Below are 18,550 nucleotides of genomic sequence, written 5' to 3' on the forward strand. Positions count from 1 at the left end.
ACTCTTTATCTGAACCAAACCACACTGAAGTGAATTAAACTATTGAAACGTTGAGTTTCACCTGTTGAGAGGAAATAATCTGATAATAATAATAATAATCTTTTTTAATTCATAGCTGGAGCTTATTTCTTAAAACCTTCTGAAGCGTTTCTTTTCTTTTTTCAGTCGACATCTCTGCACATCAGACACCAAACCACACCGTTACCTACACAGAGCCACTTCCTGCTGAGGCACCGCTTATAAAGGCTTTATTTAATACACACAGTAACCAGTGGCAACCAGTGGTAACCATTGGTAACCAGTGGCTTTGTTACCGGTTCGTCAATCGTTTAGTGATCCAGCTCTAAGACATTAATACTGTAAGAACAGGTTTTACCTCGGTCCTGCAGAACATCTGGACCGATACTGACGCCTCCTTAAAGGGATAGTTCAACATTTTGTCAAATTGGTCCATTGCCATAATCCCTATAGACCGTTTCAGAGAGTATAAACAAATACAGGTGTTACCAAGGATACTAATTAAGGCTCCATTCCATTTAGTGTACCAGAGCGTTTTCTAATGAGCCACACCTGTCTTTGTTTATACTCTCTGAAAGGGTCTATAGTCATAGCAGTAGGTTTGTTACCTTTAATTGTCGGTGCAAGCTGTTTTTAGAACGGCGGAGCAGAGCCGTGAGCTGCTCAGAGCTACGCTACGGAGGCTCATTATGGGATTTCTTGGTTTCCCTCATCAAACTCATCAAATACACAATCCAACAACTCCACAACGCTCTGGTGGACAAGTTGTGAGCTGCACATTCACCACGCTATGAGATAATAACACAACGTTACCAGACAGAGTTGTTTTAGAGGTAAATTCATGCAAAACCGCTGATGCACGTTGCCTTCAGGGACAGTTTTTCATCAACAGTCTCTGTATTTCCCTCTAGAACAGCTCACGGCTCTGCTCCGCCGTTCTAAAAATAGCTTGCACCGACAATTAAAGGTAACAAACCTACTGCTATGACTATAGGGATTATGACAATGGGCCAATTTGACAAAATGTTGAACTACCCCTTTAACACCTGCTCATTCATTATTATGAGCAGAAACGTAGAGGAAACATAAAGCTCGTTCTTCATCACGTGGTGTACTGATGCGGTATTAGTCAAGTATGAATGGTTTATTAAGCGTTAATAATAAAGGCCTCGGTTACAGCTCGTTAACCCGTTATAACTGGCGCCTCGTCACAAAGTGGTTCATAATAATTACATAAATAACTACGTGACACAAACCGACGACTACAAATGTAAACACAGCTCGGCACTCAGGACGGACTCGTAACACAACTCAACAACTAAGGCGACTGAGTGGATTCATCATTGGCACTTTCTCAGACTGATTCCTATGAACACTGTGTTGTTGAACGTTGTGTTGAACAGATGAGTCGACCTGTGAAAGCAGAAGAATGTGGAGGAGAAAACATCTTTTTCTTCTGACTCTTTGTTCATTCGTTCTCTGGTTTAATGCACTAACTCTGTGGCCTGATCGCTCCCTCGTTCACTCATTCATTCATCTCATTCATTCAACTCATCCACTTCCTCTTCTGTCTTTTCATTGGATCTCATCTTCTCGTAATCATGCGTTCACCCTCTGTCCACCTGCAGGTTTTCTGTCAGTTCGTCCCTCCACAGGCGGCGGCCATTGCGGTTCAAGTGTGTACATGTACTTTCTACACAGATCTGACCCACAACCGGTTCAGTTCTGTCGGTTTTCAGGCTGTTTCCCTGGCAACCGTTCGCGCGGCGGGGGCTGGGGGGGGGCAACACTTCTTCATCCCGGTCCGTCTGCATCGCGACTCCAAAGACTCCAAATGAAAACAGTGTTTTAACTCGACCGTCGTGTCCGTGCTGCTCCCCGGACAGGAAGAAGTAGCTCCTCTTTCTTTCTATACAAGTGAATGGAAATAAAATGTCAATCAAACACGATCGCTGTTCGTCGTCGTCGTCGTCGTCCCGTCTCATGTGGTTTTCTCCTTCTGGATGCAGTTGCTGTGCGAAGCCTGCGGGTGGTGCTGCTGCTGCTGCTGCTCCCGGGGAAACTTCCTCCTCTGCTGCTGGTCTCGCAGCCGCAGGTGTCTCGGTTTGACCGGCAACGCCACCGCCACCAGGACGCAACCGATGTGGAGCCCGAAGTACCAGGACCTGAGGAGGAGGAGGAGGGAGGACGGACACACGGTTCAACAGCTAAACCAACCTCAAGTTCATCTGAATTTAATCTCACAGGCATAGTGTTGAGCTCAAGTTAATCCTGACTTCCCCAAAAGTTAAACCTGAGTTAAACTTGACCAATAGTTAATCTTGACGTAGCTAAAGTTAAATACATAAACCTGAGATAAACTTGACCAGTGAAGGGACAAAGACTGCAAATTAGCTGAAGCTAGACGTCTTGTATGCATCGCATTTTTCATTCTTTGTGGCAATGTTGTATGTATCATCCCTGTTAAATAAACATTAAAATAAAATAAATAAATAAATAAATAAATAAAGGGACAACAAGGAGTTTCTCCATCGGCAGAACGAAAAATTCTGCGACAATAAAAAAGTCTGATATTAATGTGGATGAATCTCCGTTACCACTTGTTAATGGTCCATTTTAGATAAATCTATGGTTTTGTCTCTATGGTTATTTTGTTATTATTAGTGGTGGTGGAAATGCTGGGCGAGCCGACCAGCGTTTCTTTACTTTCGGTTTCGTGGCGAGTCATGAGAATAACGCCGCCGAATCTCCGTTTATGGTGGGAACTACGACGGTATGTGATCGTCTTCCAACCTCTGACTTTAATTCTTGATGAATGAAAACATGAGTCTGTCTTGCACCGGTCAAAGAATTTCACGGTGCGGAGGCTCATAAATGTAGTGAGGAAACACTTCACTTTTACAAAACTCCTCGTTGTCCCTTTAACATGATGAGTTAATCCTGACTGTGTTAAGGTTAAACCTGACTTTTTCAAAGTTAAACCTGAGACAACACAAAGCTCCGACTGACCAACTTCAAGTAAATCTGAATTTAATCTCACAGACATAATGTTGAATGAGACTGAAAACTGAAGTGAGCTCAAATTAAACCTGACTCTTACAAAATTAAGTTAATCCTGACTTTTTCAAAGTTAAACCTAAGTTAAACTTGACCAATAAAATGTTAAGGTGAGTTAATCCTGACTTAGTTGAAGTTAAACCTGACTTCTTCAAACTTAAACCTGAGTTACATTTGACCAATAAAATGAATTTAATCTCACAGACATCATTTTGAATGAGAGTTAAAGGGACAACGAGGAGTTTTGGAAAGCGAAGCGTTTTCTACTACATTTACCATGACCGGCGCAAGATGGACGTCTTGCCAAGAACGTTTTCATTCATCAAGAATTAAAGTCAGAGGTCCGCGAAAAGTAAAGAAACTCTGGTCGGCTCGCCCAGCATTTCCGCCACCACTAATAATAGTATAAAAAACGATACAGACGATATAACGATATATTTATCGAAAATGGAGCCATTAACAAGTGTGGGTAGCGTAGATTCATCCACATTAACGTGATACTTTTTTATAATCAAATAGAAACTCCTCGTTGTCCCTTTAAACTTAACTTAAGACGAGTTAATCCCGACTTCTTCAGACTTAAACCTGGCTGACACAGGGCTGAACCATGTCTTTCTGGAAGACTCACTCACCTGTAGAACTTCATTGACGGACCGACAGACAACAGCACAAAAGGCACCACTGTGTAGCAGATGGCGATCTGAGTGGCCGCCCAAGTGATGACATCATAGACCAGTTTATGGGATGGCGACTGGAGGAAGTGTGGCCGAACGTTGTGTCTGACCTGAGGGCAAAAGCGTTGGCTCAGGTGAGTTCACACGGTCAAAGTCCAGTAGTTTGTTTTAAGTTGTCTTGGTCATATCAAATTATACTTAGAATTAGTTTATTACAAAATGTAGATTGAAACATTAATGTAGACAACTGTTTTTTTGTTTTTTACTCTCCTATGTGTTAATGTTTATCTGTAAAGGATCCTCAATGATGCTATTAACGTGGGTGATCTATAAATGTCCTTAAATTATTGAAAACACCACACTGCTCATTCACCAACAATGCAGAGATGTCAGTTCTTGGGCGCTTTTGCAAAACCCATATTCCTCCACCAGGAGGCGCTGCCATTGGACCAATACGTGTTGTTACTCTCTTTTCCAGTGCTCTAGGCATATCTAGCTTTATCACCATTCAAACCAACATGTCTAACACATTATATTACTCCAAATTAATCTCCAATGTTCTATTTCCTTTCTCGTTTTCCTTGAAAGGGGTGTGAGTTGACGGTATTCTATAAAACGTGCCGTTTTGTTATTTTTAACAAACTGATTAGTGCGACCAACAACACAATAAGACATGATGGCAGCTCTTGTTGCTCTCTCTCTGCAGCCGACATCGGGTCTACAGTGGCGTAGACCGATAATCCCTCTACACACAGCAGGGGGCGCTCACCGCTCGGGCCGCCAGCGTGATGACGATGCCGGTGAGGAAGGTGAGGTAGTAGCCTGGATACGCTCCGTGCCACATGGCCGACAGGATGAAGGTGGCGGCCGTGGGGTGGTAGGGACAGCGCTCGTAGCACACCCTGTCAACCAGAGGTCAGAGGTCAGGGGTCAGAGGTCAGAGGTCATTAGTTTATTAGTTTAGACTGAATGTGTTTTTCTGGATCAGAGACACGAGACCTTTTGAGCCAGTGAGCCGTCTGGATGTTCCAGTTGTCCAGGAAAACTTTGAAGCTGGTGGCGAACTGGGAGGAAACAGAGCAGATCAGAGCCTGAGATGCAAAACCACACACTCTGCTGCTAGTACGCACTGGTTGGACCAAGATGTAGTATGCAGTATGCAAACAAATGCCAAATCTACAGTATGTGAAACATTCCCACATGTCCCAGATCTGCAGTCTACAACACATACTGTATCCCACAAGGCAATGCACCTTCACCTCCAACCCTAACCACACCTGTACAGTAACCATGTTATGCAACTTAGTAAAATAAAATAAAATTTGCTGTAATTGGTTCATTGTAAAACATGTATTTCTTGATGTAAATGTGGTGGTTTGTGTCCGTAGGCTCCAGAGCCCCGAGGCAGCGCTGCTCTTCTGTCCAATACACACAGGAAGCTTCACTTTACATTCACACTAACTAATGCTACTGATACAGCTGTTAGATTTCATCACTGAGACCAACATTCATCTCCTAGAAATAATTTAACCAGCCAGCGGTAAACCTCTAAAAACCTGACGGTAAATTACTCTGCTGGTTTTCTCCTCCGGGATGACGACGCAGGTTGACCGGCCGATCAGCTCAGGAGACGGGCTGCTGCCTCTGAGACAACCAGCTGTATCCGGTCGCACAAAATGGAAAGTTCGCTTTTTTCTGCCCCCTTTCATTCAGGAGTTGCATTATTGTTAATTTTTTAAGTTTTTTTTTCTTTTTTCGATGAATGAAATGAATGAATAAACTAAACTAGATGAAAACAGCTTTTTGCCTGTTTTAGCGCTACCGCTCATGGTTGCCGCACTGTCTGTTTGAGCTACTCCCCTCTGGCAGGAGATACAGGACAATTAAAGCTACCACAAACAGATTTAAGAACAGTTTTTACCCCAAAGCACTGATTGCACTTAATGCTGAGTAATGATGAGTGGTCTGGTGGTCAGTCTGCCACCCAGTCAGTCTGCCACCCAGTCCTCCCATCGAGCTGACCGGCTCTCCCTGCCCCCCCCCCTCCCCTCACTAGAGACTGCCTTCATCAACCCCTGCTAACATTTCCATATTCCGCACATTCTGTGACAAACTGTAAACTGTTTTCTTGTCTGTAACAACATCTATTGCACGTCTGTCCGTCCTGGGTGAGGGATCCCTCCTCTGTTGCTCACCCTGAGCTTTCTCCTGGTTTTCCCTGTTAAAAGGGTTTCCATGGAGTTTTTCCTCAGTCGATGTGAGGGTCTAAGGACAGAGGATGTTGTTACGATGCCATGTAAAGCCCTTTGAGACAAACTGTTTGTAAAAACGGGCTATACAAATAAAATTGCCTTGCCTTGCCTTGCCTTGCCTTAATAGGTGTTTTATGTTTTAAAAAAAAAATGTTTTTATGAATTTTTGCACTGCAGGAGATGCACTTTTAATTTTGTTGTTGTGGAAATGACAATGACAATAAACGTATCTATCTATCTATCTATCTATCTATCTATCTATCTATCTATCTATCTATCTATCTATATTCTGGGAATCCATTGATCTGCTGGAACGGCTCTGAATCACAAAACACAGTTATGTAGGAGGCAGGACGTCAGTATGGTGAGGAGGACGGTCGTCACCTCGATGTTGAGGATCCTCAGGTTGGAGATGAGGTCCCAGCGAGGAGCTCCGTCGCTGTCGTAGCCGTTGAAGCCGAAGCCGGCGGCGTTGTTGATGGCGTCCGCTGATGTGAAAGAGGACGGAGACAGTTTTGTTAGACAGCTGCTGGAGACGAGGTGAGACGAGCGAATGGAGACAGGAAGCTGTTGGACAGGTGAGACAGGCTGATGGAGAAGACGGGCTGATGGAGACAGGTGAGACAGGGGCTGTGTCCTAACCCCCCTCCTCTCTATCTAGTGACCAGTTGTTGTAGTGGTGTCCGAATGTTTAGTGGTTATTAATGGTCACTATATAGTGACTGAATCTATCCCACAATTCACCGCGAAATGTAGTGAACATCCGATGGTCACTAACCAGGGCAAGATATCCCATCATGCATTGCGGTCACGGATGGCCGTTACCAGAGCGACCGGTGTAGCTACCAAATAAATGCAAGTAGTGACTGGTGTAGCTACCAAATAAATGAAGTAGCGACCGGTGTAGCTACCAAATAAATGCAAGTAGTGACCGGTGTAGCTACCAAATAAATGCAGTAGTGACCGGTGTAGCTACCAAATAAATGCAGTAGTGACCGGTGTAGCTACCAAATAAATGCAGTAGTGACAGGTGTAGCTACCAAATAAATGCAGTAGGGACCGGTGTAGCTACCAAATAAATGCAAGTAGTGACCGGTGTAGCTACCAAATAAATGCAGTAGTGCAGCAGCCTCAATGAATGTGTCCAGGCTGACAGAGTTGTCCGGTCGCGGCTTCCACAGAATCCCACAACAAACGTCGGAGCAAATTTCCTAACAAGAGTTAAAAACTGACCACAGACTCTGGATATCGATGCTAATTTCTGTTAGCCCGTCTATGAGATTTTACATTATACGTTAGCATCAAGCTAGCGGACTTTATGCTTAGTTGTGACACTGGCTATGTGTGTTTTGAACGTTGTTTCAAACTATGTGGGTTTGATTGAACATCTTTGATGCTTAAATATATATATTGCCGCTTAATATATTGCTTTACTCCTCTTTTTATGTTGGTACCCGTAGGTCTATGCTACACCGGCCGTTACCATGGTTGTATCCATGGTTTTTTTTTTATTTTTTATTGACAATTAAATTTACAGAAACACTTGGCATAGTAAAGTGCAAAGCTAAATACATTTTGAAAAATGGTTGTATCCATGGTACCTACACCGGCCGTTACGATCGCGGTCGGAACGTTTTAATTACGCGACGTAATACGTCATTAAAGGGACAACGAGGAGTTTCTATTTGGTTATAAAAAAGTCTCACGTTAATGTGGATGAATCTCCGTTACCACTTGTTAATGGTCCATTTTAGATAAATCTATGGTTTTGTCTCTATGGTTATTTTGTTATTATTAGTGGTGGTGGAAATGCTGGGCGAGCCGACCAGCGTTTCTTTACTTTCGGTTTCGTGGCGAGTCATGAGAATAACGCCGCCGAATCTCCGTTTGTGGTGGGAACTACGACGGTATGTGATCGTCTTCCAACCTCTGACTTTAATTCTTGATGAATGAAAACATGAGTCTGTCTTGCACCGGTCAAAGAATTTCAGGGTGCGGAGGCTCATAAATGTAGTGTGAAAACACTTCGCTTTTCCAAAACTCCTCGTTGTCCCTTTAACTGTGCGGCGGAGTAGTGTCCGAAAGTGTTTTTTTATTTGACCAGTGAGTCCACTATATTGAACTCACTATATAGTGAGTAGGGAGGAGGGAATGAGTGAGTGGTTTCGGACACAACCCAGGGTGATGGAGACAAGGGTTGGACAGGTGAGATGAGTTAATGAAGACAGGGCTGGACAGGCTGATGAGGACAGGTGTTGGACAGGTGTTGGACAGATGTTGGACAGGTGTTGGACAGGTGTTGGACAGGTGTTGGACAGATGTTGGACAGGTGTCTCCGTGTCACTCGGAGGTCGGTCCCGGCTCCAGGTCTCCGTCACCCACCCAGTGTCCAGACGAAGTAGTACTTGGGTCTGGTGGTCAACATGGACAGGTACAGGTAGACCACCTGAGCGTAGAACGGCGTGTTGGCGATGAAGTCGTCGTCGATGTTGCGCTCCACGGGGAAGACTTTACAGACGGACAGGAAGACGAGCAGGGAGAAGAAGGACGTGGCCACTTTACGAACCACCTCCGTCTGAGGGAACAGAAACAGAAACACGGTGTAGTCTAATGTGTTGTAGTGGGTAAACTGCTTTCTAGGTGGTAAACTGTTCATACTTGTATCACTGGTGGTTCTCAAACCTTTTTAGATCAAGGACCCAAAATTGACACAAATTAGACCACGGACCCCCATTGGACAAAATTACGAAGCAAACACCAGAAATACACAAACAGTCAATGTACGTTTAAATTAGGCGTACATTTTTGAAAGATTATAGAGAAGGAAGAAAAAAGCAGTCGCTCAACTCGTAGCCTTGATGTAGAAAATATAATTTATTAAAAAGCACACCCTGAGGAAGACCTATGTGAGGTCGAAACGTCGGTCCTTTTTTAATAAATTATATATATATTTTCTACATCAAGGCTACGAGTTGAGCGACTGCTTTTTTCTTCCTTCACTGTTTTTGTTCCGGTTGTCAGCTCCTCTTCAATTCTGGTGTGCGCTCCTACCACGTTTTTTGAAAGATTATAGAGAAATTTCTGGAAAAAAGTGGTAAGATTTCAAAAAAATAAACAAAAAAAAGTTAAAGTGGTAAAATTTCTAAAAAAAAAATTAAAAAATTAAAAAAAAGTACAAAGTTGTTGTTTTTTTTAAATTGTGAAAAAAATGTAAAATTTCTCAAAAGAATTCCAGAAAATGTGGTAAAATTTCTCAAAAAAATAGTAAAATTTCTCAAGAATTCTAGAAAAAGTGGTAATATTTCGCAAAAAAGAAAAGAAAAAATGTGGTAAATTTCTCTCTCTCAAAAAAAGGGGCAAACAATAATACAAAAAGGGGTAATATTTCTTGAAAAACATAATAAAAAGTAAAAAAAAAGAAAAATTGAGAAGAAAGTGGTAAAATTTCTGCAAAAAATTCTAGGAAAAGTGGTAAAATTTCCAGAAAAAGTTGTGGACCCCCTTGAACCCTGTCAACCCTCCCACTTTGAGAACCATTGACATTTACTTTAGTTAGATAGTTTTGTTGTACTGGGTATACTGAGTAAACCTGAGTACCACATAGACTACACCACTGAACAGAAATGCACTCGGTCGGCATCGTAGTCACGGTAACAACAACAACATCACCACGCGACCTACGTTTGGCGACGGCTCGCTCCGGCCCAGCTTGCCGTTGGACTTCCTGTCGGCCTCCTGGTCTCTATGGCGACGGGGGTCTCCCTCGATGAAGGCGATGTAGTCGTTGTAGGAGCAGGTGGGGCCGGCCAGCATCCCCAGGAAGTTACAGTTGTAGCTGAAGTACTCGAGTAGACTGGGCATCCTCCTACACACACACACACACACACACACACACACACAGAACCAACTTATCCTTAACCCTTCAAAATAAAAGCCCTCACACGACGCATTAACAATATGAAACAAATGAAAATAATGAAGAATAAAACATTTTCCTTAACGTCGTTTGTACAACCTCTGTTAATAAGGTTTATTAAAGTACGGATGTTCGATACCACTTTCAGACCAAGTACGAGTATGAGTACTCACCGATACCGAGTACGTTATATATATACACACTGTATATGCACACACCGGTATACACCCCCCCAACAGAGAGAGAGGCGTTGGATAATTTAATTCAATAACAAATTTGATTTCTTCGCACTGGTATCGGCAGCCTTTACGAGTACCAGATACTTTGAAATAAGGCCAGTATCTGTTATTATATTAGGAGTGGGAGAAAAAAATCGATTCACATAAATATTGCGATATCTTTTTTGACGATTTTTAAATCGATTTTTTTTTTCAAAAATCGATTTTAAAATTTTTTAAAAAAATATTGTGCAATGTGCATTTGTTAGCGTTTTTTAAATACAGAGAGTACAGGTTTTGAAAAGGGTTTAAGTTCACTTTATAATGGAGTATGTTAATTTATAGGCTCCTACAGTATTTGTGTGCAGATAAATGTTAAAAATGCTAAAGACTAAAAATCATAGAGAGAATCTGCAATATCGTAGAATCACAATTTAAATCGAATCGCCATCCAAAAAATCGTAGAAGAATCGAATCGGGAGAAAAGCATATCATCCCAGCCCTAGTATCTGTAGCTGGTATCGGTACCATCCCTAAAAAGAAGTCATGACTTTATCGACCAATCAGTGCTCAGGATTAAAACATGTGTGGAGATCAGCACAGCCTCTCTGGCGTCGACCTGCAGGAGTAAAAACCGCCGCCGCCGGACAAACCTGATGGCCAACACCTTCTGTCCCGGGGTCAGCTGTTCCTCCTGTCGAGCCATCCCTGTGGAGACGACACAGACCCTGAGTCAGCTGACGCTCAGCGCTAAAGCTAAAGCTAAAGCTAGAGCTAAAGCTAAAGCTAGAGCTAAAGCTAAAGCTAAAGCTAGAGCTAAAGCTAAAGCTAGCGCTAAAGCTCCGCCCCCTGAGAGGCGGAGTCGCTTACAGACAGGAAGCTTCGTGTGGTCACATGCTCACCGTCGTGGATCTCAAACGCCAGGCTCGTGATCTTCTGTGTGATCACCATCATGGGCCTGAGGAGAGAGTCAGAAAGAGGGCGGAGTCAGAAAAGGGGCGGAGTCAGAAAGAGGGCGGAGTCAGAGTCAGAAAAGGGGCGGATTCAGGAAGGGGGCGGAGTCAGAAAGGGGGCGTGGTCATAAAAGGGGCGGAGGCATATAATAGAATTTCAGACCTTAAAAATTATGTATAAAGCAAAGAACAGCTCATTACCAGAACATTTACAAAACGTGTTCAAACTGGAAGAAGAGGATAAAACAGACTGAAGCTTGATTTTAAACATTCATTTGCAAGGCTAAGCTTAAAACAAATGTATAGTGTATTTCTGTTGCAGGTGTAAAACTATGGCATTCACAAAGCAAGGAACTGAAAAGTTGTACAATTATGTCTCAGTTTAAGAAAATGTTTAAAAAAGAAACGATAAGCGTCTACAAAAAAGAAGAAGGAGAAAGAGAAAAAGAAGGGAAAAAATAAAAGATAGATAGACGAGTGGTTTGTTTTCTTGTCATTACTATGTTTCATCATCATCTTTATTTTTTTTTAAACAGAGAATAATATTGGTGTTGATAGTAAGCCAATGTAATTATAACAACAGAGAGGGGCAGGTACGTTTTCTTCATCCTGCTCCTTTTCATTCATGGTGACAATGTGTAGCTACATTATGTGAATATGTGCATCCATGTGTAGAATGTAAACCATGAATGGAATAAATCAAAATGAATGAATGAATCTTGGTGGACGTCGGGACCGTGGCTCTTACCCGGTGAAGTCGGCGGAGTACATGCCGTAGTCGAAGACGTAGACTCGTGTGATCTGACACAGGCTCAGGTAGGTGAGCGCCACCAGCAGGCAGGACCTGAACACAGCACACAGCACACAGCACGGTGAGGTCAAAGGTCACGGTCAGGGCGATCCAGTTTCTCCATCAGCGTGAACCCTTCGACAGTCTGCTCTGAAGCCGCTCCGACCGGTGTGGGGTTGTCACCGGAGAAACGATACCTCGGTACCAAGTCGATGTAGTCACGGTAACCAACGACCTACGACCGGATAAACAACTTTGCCCTCTGTGCACCGTGTCTCTGTTCTTACTTCACGTTTCTGCTGCTCTTTAAATTCTGTGCAGTGTCAGGAGTTGTTGAAGCTCAGTGGAGCTTTAAAACCCTCCTGTTGTCCCAATCTGTTCCCTTCCTCCATCCTTCCTTTCTCCATTCCTTCTTTCCTTCCCTTCGTCCTTACTTCTTCTTCCTTCCTCTTTTGATCTAATTGACCTGATCTGTTCCCTCCCTCCATTTTCTTTCCTTCCTTTTCCCCTTCTTCCTTCCTTGAACAAATCTGTTCTCTCCCTCCATCTATCTTTCCGTCCTTTTTTCCCTTCCTTCTTTCCTCCCATCTTTCCCTTTGTCCTTCCTTCCTTCCTTCCTTCCTTCCTTCCTTCCTTCCTTCTATCCCTTCGTCCTTCCTTACTTCCTTGACCCAGGAGGACAAGGCAAGGCAATTTTATTTGTATAGCCCGTTTTTACAAACAGTTTGTCTCAAAGGGCTTCACATCCCATCATAACAACATCCTCTGTCCTTAGACCCTCACATCCACTGAGGAAAAACTCAATGGAAAACCCTTTTAACAGGGAAAACCAGGAGAAAGCTCAGGGTGAGCAACAGAGGAGGGATCCCTCACCCAGGACGGACAGACGGGACAGAGATGAAAACAGTTTACAACAGAGAATGTGAGAAACATGGACAACAGGAGGGTTAAATACAAGAAAGTCCAGGACCAGGTTCAGGTTTGTCCTGCAGTGAGTCGTCCATTTACACATAAAACATTTCATCATACAAACATAACAAACCAGAAACCTTGATAAAAGAGCTCCATAGCTCAAAGCTCCACCAATAAACACACAGATTTCCTTCAACGGAAAATGACGAGAATAAAATGAGTTAAAAACAAGGATAGAGAGAGTTTAAAAACCTGGATACTTAGCTACAATAACATAATATAAATGAGTAAACAAACAAGGCCTGTAACAGTAGTTACAGCTTCAGCTTGTAAGGAACAAAACTGTTCCTATAGACCGAATCTCCTTGTTGTTTACATTCTACTTCCGGGTAGAAAACCAGCTGTAATTTGAATGAGATCAATAGTAACGAACGAGAGTTTAGCTATATATCATATTTTTCACGCCCTATCACAGTTTAGACAAATCTGAAATGATTGAAGAAACATTACTATTTCTGTGTGTGTGTTTTGTGTTGCTATGTGTTGTATTTATTCAGTTTGGGGGAATCACAGTGTCTAGAAAGCATCAGTGGCTCAGCTGACAGGGACAGCTAACGGTAGCTAAGCTAACAGTAGCCAAGCTAACAGCGGCAGCTAAGCTAACGGCAGTAGCTAAGCTAACAGCAGGACGTCAGCTGTTAAAACCCTCCCGTTGTGGGACACGACATGAAACTACTCCAGTTAGCTCAGTCATGTTGGAACTCAGATATCCACTGGAGAAAATATTTTTTCATGGAGCGTTTATTGAGTCACTGAGTTATTAAAGTTAAACAGGTAGCTAACCGTTAGCCCAGCTAATCTATGTCTTTACAAACATCAGATTAGTCTAAACGGTGATATAGTGACATGAAAAATGAGATAAATATAGTGAAACTCTCGTCCGTCACTATTGTTCTCATGCTGGTTTTCTACCAGGAAGTAGTTGTAAACAACAAGGAGATTCGTCCTATAACGTTTTGTCTTGCATTTAGTTCCCGAAGTGCAAGACAAAAGGTCCTCATGAATTTAAAAGCACAATCACAATCATGGTATCGAACAAGTATCGAGAATCGTTGAGATTTACTGGTATTTGTATCAACTAATAAAATTCTGGTATCGTGCCTAAACGGATGAGTCCAGACCTTCAGACCTTCAGACCCTCAGACCTCCTCAGACCAGGTCTCGGGGTCGTTTCTGAGCTGGTTGAACTGGACTCGGTGGAACTTACTTGTGCATGTGCTCGACTCCGGTGAGGATCATGATGCCGTAGGTGAGTCCGCTCTGAACCAGGAAGTGAAGCGCGTACCTGCAGGACACAGACCAACCCCCTGAAGATCCATTAATGGAAACCAGCACCGAACAAAAGGCCCAAAAGGGCGTGTTGTTTAACGAGCTCACCATCCAAAGCAGAACATGGCGAAGTAGAGTCCCAGCAGAGTCGCCACCACGTGTCGGACGAAGGGACTGGTTTTACTGGGATGGAGGAAGAGACGGAACCAGAAGGCCGACAGCAACGCACACAGCTGACACACCACAAAGTTCACCTGCACACACACACACACACACACACAGAGCAGGGTTATTATAGTTTATAGGCAAGGCAAGGCAATTTTATTTGTATAGCCCATTTTTACAAACATCCTCTGTCCTTAGACCCTCACATCGACTGAGGAAAACCTCCATGGAAAACCCTTTTAACAGGGAAAAATCTGAGAAACCTCAGGGGAAGCAACAGGGATCCTCTGTTGCTATCCTACTAAAACTAAAACTAACAATGAAAAAATAAACTGAAATAAAAAGAAACTAGAGCTAGCTCCAACCTCCAGGTTTGATGCTAAACTGCAGTAAAGTAAAGTTTCATCAGATAACATCAGCTTAGTTTTCTTGTCGATGTCTAAAGCTGCAGGAAGAAAACGCCACAGCTCAATATGGGACGACTTGGAGTACGACCCACAGGTAGATGGGTCGTAGATGATTTTTGTATCATGTAAATCACTGTGCAGCACTTTGGTAAACTTTTATGTTTTGGAAATGTGCTAAATAAATAATGTGGATTGGACTGATGACACTTTTTTGTATTTTCTTTGCCGGGTTCAGGCCGGCTTGTCTGCTTCACTTTGTGCCGTCTACTGTTGTAAAGCATGCGCACATGCATTGTCCGGTTTCAGTCAGATTAAGGTGAACACATGCAGAAGAAAACCGATTTCCAAAGAGTCAGCCAATCAGAGCCCAGGAAGGTCTACCTGTTATATGTTATGTTATATATTGATTGGTTTTAGTTTTATTTCCTATTTTTTAATATTTTAAAAATCTAATTTGTTCCTTTTTTTGTTTTCAAAAACAGAATCATCTGGATTTTTATTTCTTCTTCAGACACTTCCTCATTTAGTCTTTTAAATGTCGACCAATGGCCTCTGTGTGATGTCATCAGGAGCCAATCACCAGCTCATTAGGCGACAGGAGATCATGTGTGAACATCTGGATGAGGAGATAAACAGCTGCTGTTTAGATGATGTCATCAGTTCATCCTGTGGTAAATCCACTACGGCCCAACTCTGGCCCAACTCTCCCTCAACTACGGCCCAACTCTCCCTCAACTACAGCCCAACTACGGCCCAACTCTCCCTCAACTACGGCCCAACTCTCCCTCAACTACAGCCCAACTCTCCCTCAACTACGGCCCAACTCTCCCTCAACTACGGCCCAACTCTCCCTCAACTACGGCCCAACTACAGCCCAACTCTCCCTCAACTACGGCCCAACTCTCCCTCAACTACGGCCCAACTACGGCCCAACTCTCCCTCAACTACGGCCCAACTACGGCCCAACTCTCCCTCAACTACGGCCCAACTACAGTCCAACTCTCCCTCAACTACAGTCCAGCTCTCCCTCAACTACAGCCCAACTCTCCCTCAACTACAGCCCAACTATGGCCCAACTCTCCCTCAACTACGGCCCAACTGCAGCCCAACTACGGCCCAAATACGGCCCAACTCTCCCTCAACTATGGCCCAACTCTCCCTCAACTACGGCCCAACTCTCCCTCAACTACGGCCCAACTCTCCCTCAACTACGGCCCAACTCTCCCTCAACTAAGGCCCAACTACGGCCCAACTCTCCCTCAACTACGGCCCAACTCTCCCTCAACTACGGCCCAACTACGGCCCAACAGCCTGGTCACACTGGAAGCGGAACCGAAGCACAGCGCCCTGGAGCAGAGGCAGTTTCAGATCGGCCACATGATCGGTTCAGTTCTATTTTTCATGCGAGGCGCTAGCGCCGAGAGCGCCGTCTCAAGCTCAACTACAGCCCAACTCTCCCTCAACTACGGCCCAACTCTCCCTCAACTACAGCTCAACTACAGCCCAACTCTCCCTCAACTACGGCCCAACTCTCCCTCAACTACAGCTCAACTACAGCCCAACTCTCCCTCAACTACAGCTCAACTACAGCCCAACTCTCCCTCAACTACAGCTCAACTACAGGCCAACTCTCCCTCAACTACAGCTCAACTACAGGCCAACTACTGCCACAGTCACAGACTTCCACATGTGGGCTAATTCTGGAAAACACACACATGCACGCATACACTCCATGAACACACACACATCATGAACACACACATTGCAAGAAAACACACACACACACATCCATCATGATCGTGCACGTAGGCCTACACACACACACACACACACACACACACACACACACACACACACACACACACACACACACACACACACACACACACACACACACACAGAGGACCAGGCCGAGGCCGCTCAGACACCGTGGTGGTGGTCGCCGTGAGCCGGTTCCGCTGCACCGCTGGGCCTCCTCCTTCCTCCTCCTCTCCTCCCTCTCTCCTTCATTCCTCCTATTTTCTCTACTTCTCTTTTCCTCATCCTGGATTCCTTCTCTTCCTGATGCTTTCTCCATCTCCACCTCTCCTCAGTGTTTTTACACCTCCTCTCCTCCTCCTTCCTCTCCCTCTCTCCTCTCCTCCTCTCCTTCCTCCTCCTCCCTCCTCTCTCCTCCTCTTCCTTTCTCCTCCTCCTACCTCTCGGCCCAGTCCGTCTCCTCCGCCCTGCCCATCATCACCATCATCATCATCATCATCACTCTCTTCTCCTCTCTCTACCTCCGTGTGAGTGTCGCTTCGCTTCGCTTTCTCCTCCGCGGCGCCGTGTGTCTGAGCTGCTGCGGCCGCGACTCAGAGCCTCTTCCTCCGCCCTGGAGCTCCGGAGCAGAGGAGGCTCTGACTGACTGTTGATGTGCATGTGTATGTGTATATGCATATGTGTGTGTGCAATGTGTGTGTGTGTGTGTGTGTGTCTGTGTGTGTGTGTTACCTGGTCCAGCGGCAGGTTGGTGATCTCGCTGACCGGCTGCAGCAGGCTAGAGCCGGTGCAGGCCGTGAATCTGCTGTCGTCTTCGGCTGCAGCGGCCGCCATGGCGCCGTGTGGAGGCTCCGTGAAGCTCCGTGAGGCTCCGTGTGTGTGTGTATGTGTGTGTGTGTGTGTGTGTGTGTGTGTGTGTGTCTGCCAGCGGCTCTAACCCGACTGTGTGTCCGAGATAGACAGCTTCTATCTCGGATGTCAGCAGCTTCCAGGCGGCGGCGGCGGTGGAGGCTCCGTGACTCCCCCCTTCCCTTTCCCTCCTCCCTCTGTCTGTCTGTGTGTTTGCGTCTGTCTGTCTGTGTGTGTGTGTGTGTGTGTGTGTGACTGTGTGTGTCTGTGTCCTGATGATGCTCCTTCCTCCTCTTCTTCCTGTTCCTCCTCCTCCTCCCCCCTGTCTCCTCCTCCATCAGAAGCCCCCACCCCGAAAGAAATTCAGTTCAAATTAATAAATAATATTTATCCTGCTGCTGAAACTCTAAGGAAAAGGTTCAATCTTGAAGATAATCCATGTGTGTTTTTTATTTCATTTTATTTCATTTCATTTCCATTCATCTATACCCCTTACTCCTCCCCCTCCTCCATCAGAAGCCCCCACCCCAAAAGAAATTCAGTTCAAACCAGAGAATGCAATCTTCACAATCTGCTTTAATTCCTCCAAATCGATAGAAATAGATTTCTTCTCTTATCCAGATTCAAATGGGTGTAGGCTAATCCTCAAAAATAAAAATAAAAACTGAATTTTTGGTAAATAATTTTTTTTATAGCAACAAAATACTAGGCCTACATACACAAATACATCATATCTGAAGGCTAAAAGTAGAGCATGTAACAGTAGAAGGGTCTGTGTGTCTGTGTCCTGATGATGCTCCCTCCTCCTCCTCCCTCCTCCCTCAGAAGCCCCCACCCCAAAAGAAATTCAGTTCAAATTAATTAATAATATTTATCCTGCTGCTGAAACTCTAAGGAAAAGGTTCAATTTTGAAGTTAATCCATGTGTGTTTTTTATTTTATTTTATTTCATTTCATTTCCATTCATCTATAGCTACCCCTTACTCCTCCCCCTATCATGAGGGTAACATGAAATTATGAAAACAATTACATGAAAGAAAAAGAAAAGGAAATAATAAAATAAATAAAATAAAATAAAATAAAATACACGCATTGTAAATATACATTCTCAGATACATTCAAGCTTTAACTTCCTCAGCTGCCAATTCCAAAATGTTGTATAGTTTCTGTCTTTGCCATTTGAACTCGGGCACTGGAGATTTCTAATAACAGAATTTCTTTTTAAAATGAAACTTTCCACAGAAACACGTTT

General features: G+C 44.1%; 2 protein-coding genes across 2 annotated transcripts in view; one reads left to right on the forward strand and one right to left on the reverse strand.

Moving 5' to 3' along the window:
• The window catches only part of LOC311007064 (NACHT, LRR and PYD domains-containing protein 3-like), a gene marked incomplete at its 3' end in the record, with an annotated part of 257,119 nt that overhangs the window by 57,829 nt on the left and 180,740 nt on the right, over positions 1 to 18,550 (forward strand). The gene's annotated exons all lie outside the window — the stretch shown is intronic.
• mboat2b (membrane bound O-acyltransferase domain containing 2b) lies at positions 1,882 to 17,283 on the reverse strand (the record flags this gene model as incomplete). Its single annotated transcript, XM_084000102.1, has 13 exons — positions 1,882 to 2,183; positions 3,708 to 3,859; positions 4,519 to 4,651; positions 4,749 to 4,813; positions 6,386 to 6,489; positions 8,384 to 8,576; positions 9,683 to 9,866; positions 10,789 to 10,843; positions 11,038 to 11,093; positions 11,837 to 11,932; positions 14,058 to 14,135; positions 14,228 to 14,373; positions 17,182 to 17,283. The coding sequence occupies 13 exons, from the start codon at positions 17,281 to 17,283 to the stop codon at positions 2,000 to 2,002; spliced, it is 1,548 nt and encodes a 515-aa protein (XP_083856228.1). The 3' UTR covers positions 1,882 to 1,999.

The sequence above is a fragment of the Trachurus trachurus genome, assembly GCF_905171665.1.
Source record: "Trachurus trachurus genome assembly, chromosome: 24".
NCBI classification, from domain to species: Eukaryota; Metazoa; Chordata; class Actinopteri; order Carangiformes; family Carangidae; genus Trachurus; species Trachurus trachurus.